Genomic DNA, 10903 nt, shown 5'->3' on the forward strand with positions numbered 1-10903 from the left:
CGTAATGTGTGCTTGCAGACTCAAGGTTTTTGGGCTAGCATGACCTTTATCTACACTTTAGCACCGAAGTTTACAGGTCGTTGCTGCCTTCATGTCAGGGATCTGTTTTGTTGCTCCGATAAAGGAAGAGCACTGACTACTGTTCTCCTTGGAAATTTTAACATTTGATTGTCCTACAGCAGCAACAGAACAGCCACCCTTTTGCTTTTACTTCGGAACAATCTCCATCAACTCACCCCTTTTTGGGATCATTTCCCTGACTTAATTCTCTGCTCTCGACCTAATTATTGTTTGAATTGTGGGAAAGCTGAAAAGCCCAGCTCAGGGCAGGTCCCTCAGTGGGAGACGGTTTATGTTGTCAGTTTTACTTATCCAGCAAAGGATGAGAGAAGTAGCAGGAAGGGAATACTCCCAAGCCATGTGGTACACAGATGCAGAACGGAGAGCACAACCCACGCACAGCGGGACCAGGAGAGGCCTTCCAAGGCTGCCACACGGGGAGTGAGATGCCCCACGCCCTCTCCATCGGCAGAGAATTCCTCTCCGCGGGAGGAGCAGGTGAGAGTTTCACTTTTGACATATCCTAAGGGCCTCCTTAGAAAAGTAATTTGTCCTGCGTGAACTGTTGCAGGATTTACTCCCCAAGAGCAAGAGCCTTGGAGAGAAATTTAAACACTTGAAGCCCCTCATTGGCGCCTAAAGAGAGACCAAAGCTCATGTCAGCAGGCAGAGCCTCAGCTTTACATCATCCTGACCTGCCAACAAAGGAGCACAGCAATTCCTCTCCCTCCGCGCCCCCCCTCTTCTCAGTGGAAGACGTGAGAGTTGGGACTATTGACATCTTTTCCCTTTACCCCCCTCTGCTTAGACAAAGACAGACAGGAGCAGCCCTGCCTGAGTGTTGGGAAATAAGAGCCCTCCCACCCACCTCCTGCTAGGGCCAAGGGAGCGGGGAAAGCAGCCCGGAGCCGCCCCCTCTCAAAGCTGGATGCGGGGGAGCGAGCCTGGAACAAACCTCGCCTGAGCTTGTGGGCAGAGCCGGGAGCAGGGAAAGCTGGGAACAGAAAAGAGGCATTTCACGCTGTCGGCTGAGTCACCCCAAGCGTATAAAATCAAGGCCGGGCAGTCGGAGCCACTCTGAGAGGAAGCTCGAGGCACCGGGACTTTTGGACAGGTACGTGCAAGCGGATGCGGTTTAGAGGCAAGGATTAAGATTAAATCTAAAATCGAAATACAGCAGCCCAATCCCTCCCATCCTCTCCCTGCCAATGTCCTGCAGAGCAGGGGATCCAGCGGCTCCGGTGACCGGGAAGCCCTGAGGCTGCTTGGCTCTTGCACTGTTCCATCTGACGAAAAGGACACAGCAAACACAACACACTGTTTTGGTGGTCCCGTGTATACTATTTTGCTGGTCCCTACTTCAAACCTGGGATGGCAGCAAAGGATAACGGTCTGAGCAGGATCTGGCATCATTCAGGGAACAGCAAGGAGCAATTAAACTTTGGAATAAGTCTGAGATATTTCATAATACGTGGGGCTTCGGTTACCACCCTACAGTGTAATATATTTCTGGACGAGAAATGATCGTTTTGATGGCGGGAAGCACAAAAGACAGCTCAGTAAGAAAAACATGAGTTTAGGGCTGGGGTCAATTCCTTCCTCTGACACAGATTACCTGTGGGGACCTCGCACAAGCCATTAAGGCCTTTTTTTTTTTTTTTTTTACAAAGACCAAAGCAGCGGTGGGGGGAGGAGGGAGCACAGAGGGAGCTGTAACACTAAATAACATGTTTCTTGGCGCTCAGGCCTTTGGGGCCGTGATCCAGGAGTAGACTCAATTTCTGACCACTTCCACTGAAATGTGCTTCGGGAGCTGCATTTCCAGTGCACCCTTTCCCAGCAGCTCTGCAGCCTGTCTGTGGCTCTCATCTACAGCAGCCCCCAGCCCTGCTGCTGCCTGGCAGAGAGGCTGTGGGGCATTGCCAGCTGCTCAGTGTCCCCAAACCCTCTGTGACTGTCCTCAGAATGGGGCACAACTGCCCTGGCAGAGCCCACACAAGTCCCTGGTTTTGCTGTTCCAGCCTCTGCTAAGGAAAGAAAAGTCCTTCCTAACACAAGGAAGACACTTTTACGTGCCCACTCCAACACAACTCGGCTCAGTTTGGGGTCCTGTGCTTTAAAGTTTGGGAACTCTTCTCTGTCCTCGGATTCATTCATTTGCTTTGTACAATCACACAGAAAACAGTCCCTTGCCACAGGCACATGATCCTTTTGTTTGGGCATCACCCCACGGGAAAACTCTTCCCACTAGGCTGGCCAAACAGGACCCTGTGCAGGACAACCTGCTGGCACCGAGGGTCTTGGCGTGGGATACAACTTGGTTCAAGCTTCTTGCATGTACGACTGTAGGCACACTTAGGCTAAGGCTGCATGATACTTCTGTCCCCAAGGATTCATGTTTACTTAGGCTTAATTACAGCAGAGCTATTAATTATCACTTATTGCTGTCTGGATATAATAGGAAAGAGCTTATAAACTGCTTTTCTTTTGAATAGTTTGTAGATGCCTGGAGTTCTAAATGTCGATGTTTTGTTTTCCTCTCCCTGAAATAAAAAAAGAAACAGATCTTGCAACGGCAAGCACCTCGGAGAAGGATGTTGTCAGCCTTGCTCATCCTCCCTCTGCTGCTGGAGACCACAGCACACGGCCTGGTGAGCAGAGCAGCATCCAGGGATGTCACCACCTTTTTCCAGCTGACTCAGGAAGACACTTGGGAGAACGTTAATCTCACCAGCATGTCCTGTGAGGACCTGAAGAACAGGACCTGGATCACCCTGCAGCTGACCAACAGCAACCTGACAACTTTCCCTGTCTGCCTTCCAGAGGCCCTGGAGACCTTGGATCTCAGCAATAACCTCTTGGAAGAGGTGAATGGCACAGAGATAGCAAACCTCCCTCTGCTGCGTGTCCTCTCACTGAGGCACAACCACCTGTGGTCAGTGAGGTGGGGATCTGAAGCCCTCAGCAGTCTCCTCAGGCTGGACTTGAGTTTTAATAAGCTGACATCTGTGCCATCCTGCCACGGCTCTGCTCTGCCTCACCTGAGGTGGTTGTCTTTGGCTGGAAATCCACTGATTGAAATCCAGCCCCTGGCTTTTTCCTGCTATCCTCAGCTGCAAGTTTTGAACCTCTCTTCAACACTGCTTGGGCAGGATGAGAGCAGAGGAATTAGAGACTCCGCTTTTGCCACCAGCACAGATCCCAGTGAGGTCATGAACAGGCCTGGAAACTCCATCAGTGTGCTCGATCTGAGTAGGACCTTTTTTGAGAAAAGTAAGTTTCTGAATTTCCCACTGTAAACACGGGGCTTGGTCAGGCCAGGGGAACAGAAGCCTTGCTGGGACAGTAGTTCCCATCCTGTCTGAGGCTGGAGTGCAGGAGGAACACCTCACACTGAAGGCTGCAAACAGCTGGTCCAAGCCTGCAAGGCACTCTCATGCAGACGAGCCTCCCAAAGGAAGGGCAGAGACCAAACACCACGAGACAGGACAATTTGTCCTAGTGTAGTCACCCACCGCCATCCTAATCCCACTGTCTGCTACTGACAGTCATCCCCCTGTCAGCCCCGGGATTAGTTTTGGGAAGCACATGAGGAAATTAGTTTCTCTTTCCAGACAGGCTGTTGAAATCTTTCTTTGTCCCCACAGCTTTTAGCGCGGCATTGAAGTAGCACAGAGAGGCTTTTTGTGCCATCCACAGCCGGCAGAATACTTCCGCTGAGGGGGGGAGACAATCCTGCCCCGAGCGATCCACTCCGAGGAGGCTTTTTTCCTTTTGCCGGCCTCCCCTGCCAGCCTCAGTTTGTACCTGAGGTGCTGAGACACACAGATGTGAGGTGCCTTGCCCAGCTGCTCTCAGCCTGGGGCAGGGTCAGGGCATTAGGGGCTCCTCAAGCTAGAGATTTCACTTCAACTCATATTAAACAGCTGCACCACCAAATTTCCTCCATGAATTTGCCTAATCCTCCATGTGGTAGTGAGTTACCCTACTGAGTCATGGGATGGAAAGGCCCTTTGTACAAGACCTATTCTTTCTTTTTCGAGCCTCTTGGCTCTTTTTCCTGTGCTAGGAGAAATAATGATTTGCCTTTCTTGCACCAGTCAGGACCTTGTAGACCACTTTCCTTGTTCGTTTAATCTCACCCAACAAGAAATCTATTCCATATCTCTTATCAGCTTTGTTGTCCTTTTCTCCCCTCTTTTCCTCTGCCCTGTAACAGCCTGAACTGCAGGGACTATTAGAAAAATGCAGCTGCATGAGTGTTTATGCACTGGTGTATTGACTTCTGTTGTGTTCCTTTCTCAAAAAGAGTAGTTGCAGAAGGTGACAGATACTTTATACCTATGAATACAAACGCTTTTTCTGGGCAGAAATCCACAGGAATGCTCTGTTTAGGCAATAGGTGTAAATATTTTTCTCTTTCAGTTCAACCAGAGTGGGCCAGAGACTTGGCCAACCTCAGATCACTTCACCTGACAAACATGCCACGGTTAAGGAGCCTTGATAGCGACTTCTTAAAGTCTCTGCGTGGTCTCCGAGAGCTGCACTGTCAGGATTCCCCTTCCCTGGGTTTGGTGCAGACAGAGATGTTTGACCACACTCCTCATCTGAGCCATCTCTCATTCCAGAAGTGAGTTGGGTTTTTTTGTCCTTCCTCACGTAAAGCACTCACATAATGCTGTTTTTGCCTCACGGTGCTGTGGTGCCTGGGAGCTGACTTGAACAGTTTGTTATCAGATTTAGGAAGGAGGTGTGGGCTTGCTGTCTTTGCCTTGTAAGACCTGTGATCTGGCCTGATAGAGCTGATAGAGCCCAAAGAGGCAGCATGGGACTCACAGCACAATTAATTGTTTACTTGAGGTTGTATCCATTGTGTTCCCACTTCTCTGCCTTATCTTCCTGTCCAATGGATGAATTCACCCAGCACTGTTTAGATGAGCACAGATCCACTGAATCCCACCTGTGACACAGACCAGGCTTCCAACACCTACAATGGCAATATCCCATCAGAGGAGAAGCAGGTCACTGAGGGTTCCCTGCTCTGCAAGGATGAATGCTGACAGCTCCCTAAAACCTGCATCTGAGAAGCAGACAAAAATCCTGTCCCTCCTACTTCTACTGTGAGAGTTTAAAATAGTCCCTTGTTCAGCACTAGTAAAAGCAATGTTTTAGTCCTCATTCTAGGGGCAGCACCTCTTGGTTTGTCACATACCTGAAATACTAAGAGGAACAAAGTCCAAAAGTGATTTATCGAAATAAGAGCAGGTGAAGTGCACACTGAGCAGGCAGCATAAAGGAAAAAAATCTGGAGAGCACTTTGAAACATTTTTATAGTAGAGACCCAGATATAGATATATCAGAAAACAAACACTAGAGCACTGGCTGTGCCTAGAAACCAGTTTCAGGGAAATAAACCCATACCAAGCAAAACCCCTATGGATTCCATCCCTCCTTGATTGCCCTACTGAATTTACACAGCAGTTTCCAACACTTGCAGGAATACCGGTTCTAAGTGCTAAAAATCATGCCCAAACATAAAGGAACTGCAGTTAAAGTCCTAGAAAAAAGAGAGCATCTTCTGAGCATACAGAGTGCAGGATGGTGGGTCTAATAACTGGTTTCTACCAAGGGAACTGGGAATATGGCTTTGTGCCTTACACACGCTAAGGGTAAGGGATCCTAAGCACACTCCAGTCGTTGGAAGGTAGCTCAGACGTTTTTAATTATTGCATTTGTCTTCTTGTAGCTGTAACCTGAGTTCCTTTAATCCTTGGAAAACCAATTCATCAGACGGCATCATCATCAGCTTGTATGGGAATCCTCTGCTGTGCAACTGCCAGCTTTCCTGGCTGCTGTCCAAGCCCAAGGAAGTTGTTCTGCAGAAGTAAGTGAGCTCAAGGAGATCAAGCAATGCTCTTCAGACACAACATCAGTGTGCAAGTCCTTTGGGGACCAGACATTCACCACCATTCACTAAGTTATTCAAATTCTTTGTGCGTTCTTCCCTTCCACAAGAGGTAAAAGTGCAAAATAATGTCTCTTTAAGGGACAAAGCATAAAGCGTTATTAGCTGTAGATTCTACTTTAAGGTGATAATATTTTCTTTCTGTTTTGGATCATATTTCACTATTAGCTGCAGATAGAAAATGAGCTGTCCTGATTTGCCAGGCCTGGGAGCAGAAACTGGAAAACTTAAGATGTTTAACAAACTATTTTCTCCTAACCTTGCTATTCGCAAAGCTTACATCACCACCAGCAGCTAACAAAACCCCTTGCAAATAGCACCATTTCTCACCTATTGTTTTCATGCTCCCCTACGGTTTTACAGACTAATTACAATAAGCTGCAGTTAAAAGAAATATTTGCATATAAATGGTCTCTCTTCCTTTTGAAAGGCCACCAGGAAGATTTGTCATCAAATCTCTCAGAGAGCAGGGAAGTAGATTGTTGAAATTAGATAGTTTTTCATCGGGACGGGTTTAGCAGTTGCATTCTTTACCAAAACATTAGTGTCTGAGTAAATCAAGAATTCGATCTTAGTCATTTAAAAGTCCCGTGTCAGCCCACCTCCAGCTGCCTAAACCAGATGGATTAAGAATCCTGGGAATCCTGTTACATCCCTCTGCATGTGTTCCCCTGTTACTGTGGCATTAAAGTCTCTTTAGGAAAAGTTGCCTTGAATACCGATGCCCTTTGCTAAAGTTCACAGCCATTGTTGTTCCAAAGGACACTTCCCCTCGGCCAAAAGATATCCCTGCACCTTACAAAACCAAAAAGCCAGTTTCAGGTAAATTCCACAGTCAGTGCTGTGGAAAAGCTGCCTGGACTATTGTTAAGACAATCTAGCTTTGGTCTAGTTTTCACATTCTCAGTAACATAAAGACTGTTTGACCTATTCCAATCCAAGCACCTTCCAGAAACCTGTGATGTTCTTATGGACCTTGACTATTCTGGTTTCCCTCTGCAGGGCTTGGGAGACTTTTTGCACATCGCAGGAAGATTCAGGCAGACCTCCGACATCTTTTCCACTGCTGGAGCTCTATGAAAAATGCCAGTCACAGAGCAACTTTACACTGGGCATTTCAAACACAGCCCTTCCTGATCATGATGCTTTCAACTTCACCAGTGATGATGCCTCTGCAGTAGGAACAACAGACTCGGCTCTGCTGACCAAAGATTTGACTCACACCAACTCCCTAATCCAGAGGGATGTGATGAGCACGACAGCATCCAGCCCAATGTTAACCAAAGACACCTATACCAGCTCCCTAATCCAGAGTGATGCAAGGAGCACAGCAGCATCCAGCCCAATACTAACCAAAGACACCTATACCAGCTCCCCAGTCCAGAGGGATGCAAGGAGCACAGCAGCATCCAGCCCAATACTAACCAAAGACACCTATACCAGCTCCCCAGTCCAGAGGGATGCAAGGAGTACAGCAGCATCCAACCCAACATTAAGCAAAGACACTTATACCAGTTCCCTAATCCCGAGGAATGTGATGACCACGGCAGCATCCAACCCAACCGAGCCGATCCTAACAAAGGCTAACGGTTCCTCCCACGAGGAGGAGGCAGTTTCTAAATCCACAAGCAATCCCCCTTCCTTGGCATCTGTAACGTCCTTCCCAGTTTTTCTCCAAGAGCTCTTTGCTGAGTTGTCAGATCACAGCTCCACAAATCCAGCTGGAACAGAGCAGCTACAGAAAGGGCTCAGTGCAACAGCCACAACATTCCCCCAGGAAGGGCCATTCAACCAGACCACCAGTGACTCTTCCACTGGAGGAACAGGAGTCCCCCACACCACCAACCATCACATTCTCTCCTTTGCCACCCATGCCAGGGCAGGTGCCCCCCAGACGAGCCCCCCTCAGCCCAACTCCAGCAGGAGCAGTGCCCACTCGGAGCCTGCACCCACCACACCACCACCGCATTACACTGATGACTACGACTACGACGAACAAGCAAAGGAAACCCCGGAGCAAACTGCCCACACTGCCTGTGACTACAATCCTTGCAGGCACCTGCAGAAGCCGTGCAGGGAACTCCAGAACGTATCCAAATGTTCGTGTCCTGGCACGTCGAGGGAAGATGAGATTCCAGACCCACCCAGGCTCAGGGAGGTGATTGAAATCACTGACAGCTCTGCCCAGATACGCTGGTGTGCCCCATATTCTGTTGTTCACAGCTATGAGCTGATGCTTCGTGCCCAAGACGATGAGGACAGGAATTTTGTCATGGACAACATCTACCCCACGGCCAGGCAGTACACCCTGTATAACCTGCTACCATTCACCACTTACCAGATCTGTGTGACTGCCTCCAACAAAGCAGGGTCAAGTCAGACAACAGGCCAGGAAATTCCAGGTAATTCGTGTACCAGCTTTAAAACAAAACCCAGCTACAAGTATGTTTTTGCTGGTCTGTCTGCAGCAAGTGGACTCTTTCTCATTACCACAATTATTTTGTCTGTATGCCTGTGTAAGGCATGTAAAAAGCCTCAGAGTGAGCAGTATGGTACACACTTAGTCTCCTACAAGAACCCAGCATTTGATTACCCCTTAAAAGTACAAACCACTAATTAGCTCTGGGTGATTGTTCTTTGCATTCAAAGTTTACTGTCTCAATCACCTTGGTGTGTTTTTGTGAGACTCTGAGAATGTCCTTCATCAAAGCTATGAACCATCAGATTCCATAACCCTGACATTTCTAAAGGAGAGAAAACCACCAAAAAAAAGGAGAAAAACTAATAATGAAGGTAGTCAACCAGAAAAAAGTCTTTGGACTCCTGTTCCTGTGCTAAGCTGCAGCAAGCCTAGACACTAACCTTGAAAAGTTGTTTTTGTAATCACCTACAAATAGAATAGCATAAATTTCACAGTGAGAGGCTGCCTGGCCAGCTGTCTGCCTCCAGTATCTCTCATGAGCATAGTCAGATGAGAGCTGCAATTCAAGGTGCATTAAGCTGAGCAAGACACACTCTGCTTTCACTCCCAGAGCAAAGCTGGGGGTTCCGTTTTTTACAGGTATTATCCATAAAGAGAGTAGAGCTGAAAGGAGTGAGTGGGCTCAGTGACAAGGTGCTGAACAGATCTAACTCCTCTAAGTAAATGCAGTGGATGCAGATGATCAACCTAACTTCAGTCCAGGAAAAAGAAACATGACATTTAATTGCAGTCACAGATTGTGCAGGTCCTTAGGGCAGGAGTAATTGTGTTGTTCTGACTTTTTATGAGGCTATCCACAGCTAAGCCTCCCAAGAGCTTCCCCAAAACAAGCTCACAGGCAGTGGGGGGTTTGCAGTACAGCAATGACCCACAGAAGGGGGAAGGGGAGCACGTTGACATTTGCTTCCCAGTGGATTTTAAGCAAAGAGCATGTTCCCAATCATCCGTCCCACGTACAGATTTAGCAGCTCATGATTTACCTCATACAGAGGCAAAAAGCCAAGTAAGGAAGCAATTTAATGCATGTACTGCTGAGACTTGGGAAACCCAAATCCCCTGCACTAGCAGCAGTCAGTTCTGCAGACACCTTTCAAACGAACTCTTGGGTGCCAATTTCTGTGCAGTACTAGTAAGAGATGCTGACAATCCCAAGTTTGAGCTTGCCACTAGAATCCAAAGAGATGTCCCAGTCTGATATTTCCCCATAGGTTTCAGTTCCAGGAGCTGCCTGTTCCTGCTGCTGTACAGACACTCTGCATAAAACCCCCTGAACTCTGAAGGGAAAGTGCTGCAAAGAGTCTCTGTTCTATTCCTTTGGGGTTTTTAATGCTTTCAGTATTACAGAAATAAAAGCCACAGAGCTATGTTCTGATTTTTTATTAAAGACATGGGTCCTGGTGTTGTCTTTGCCATCTACAACGTTAAGCCTGAGAAATTAACTCCTTTTGTTGCTTTGAAATGAACTTTCAGCATGTAGTAAAGAAATGTGTTTATTATGGTAGATTTCTGTTCTCTGATGTCCCGAAAGCTTTCATTTTGTACGTGGCAGAAGGAGGCTTGTGCCTTCTCACCACTATGGGCTTACACTCCTTTCCTGGAAATCTGTCCTCTCCCCAGCCCTGCACTGGGAATGACACCATCACTGGACAGATACAGATTCCTGCCACGTCTGTCCCAAGTTTGGCTGAGCCCCATGACTCAAACTCAATAGAATTGAAATGCAAATGAAAAAGACGGGATGGTGTCACCTTTCACTTTGAAAATCTCTTATTTTCACATTTCAGACTTTTTGCTGTTTGGACCTAGGTTTTTATACTTATTTCTGGCCTGGCTTTTCCTGCATTTTCTCGAGGATTTACTGAATAGGTACATATGATTGTCATTTGAAGTGAGCAAATGAGCCAAAGACTCATTATCCCAAACCGGGGCAGAGATGATATATTCCCTTGCGTTTGTACAGCATAGCTCTAGGAGACATTCACTGGGGTATTTGCTTTTACCAGAAACAAAGCAAAATAAGAGATCTGTGAACAGCAATTTATATTGTCTCAAGGATTAGCTCCAGAGAAGGGCAGAAAAAGATACTGCAACTGAAAATAAAGATTGCTCCAACTTAAGTATGAGCTAGTTCAAAGCAAGAGGGCATAATTTAAAATGAGATATTGGGAGGACATGTCTCACTACCCGTTACCACACTGCAGCTCATAATCACTGAACTAGGAAGTTCATCACAATTGATTTCTCCAACCAGTTCTCACGCCAGCATCTCCTGAATTTCACGGCCAAGGGAACACATTAGAGCCCCCCATTCATTTAAAGTGCCCTTTCTGGGAGTCACACTAATATATACAAGTCCTGCTCCCACAATCCCCACTTGTTCCAGCTTAAACTGACCC

The 10903-nt window shown here is 47.3% G+C and overlaps 1 protein-coding gene across 1 annotated transcript; it reads left to right on the top strand.

The window, feature by feature from the left end:
• The first annotated feature begins 677 nt into the window (after positions 1–677).
• LRRN4 (leucine rich repeat neuronal 4) lies at positions 678–9891 on the top strand. The gene is made up of 5 exons (XM_066177860.1): positions 678–1174; positions 2619–3333; positions 4486–4690; positions 5807–5944; positions 7028–9891. Exons 2-5 carry the CDS (start codon positions 2655–2657, stop codon positions 8643–8645), a joined length of 2640 nt encoding a protein of 879 aa, XP_066033957.1. The 5' UTR covers positions 678–1174; positions 2619–2654; the 3' UTR covers positions 8646–9891.
• The last annotated feature ends 1012 nt before the right edge of the window (positions 9892–10903 follow it).

This window comes from Chamaea fasciata, unplaced genomic scaffold, assembly GCF_029207755.1.
Source record: "Chamaea fasciata isolate MVZ Bird 193981 ecotype frontalis unplaced genomic scaffold, bChaFas1.0.hap1 SCAF_3, whole genome shotgun sequence".
Taxonomy (NCBI): Eukaryota; Metazoa; Chordata; class Aves; order Passeriformes; family Sylviidae; genus Chamaea; species Chamaea fasciata.

Bases quoted from the DNA above. Each gene is read 5' to 3' on its own strand.
- LRRN4 (XM_066177860.1), top strand. From the start codon at position 2,655: ATGTTGTCAGCCTTGCTCATCCTCCCTCTGCTGCTGGAGACCACAGCA. The intron at 4,691-5,806 runs GTGAGTTGGGTT...GTCTTCTTGTAG, and splicing joins AGCCATCTCTCATTCCAGAA to CTGTAACCTGAGTTCCTTTA. The intron at 5,945-7,027 runs GTAAGTGAGCTC...TTCCCTCTGCAG, and splicing joins AAGGAAGTTGTTCTGCAGAA to GGCTTGGGAGACTTTTTGCA.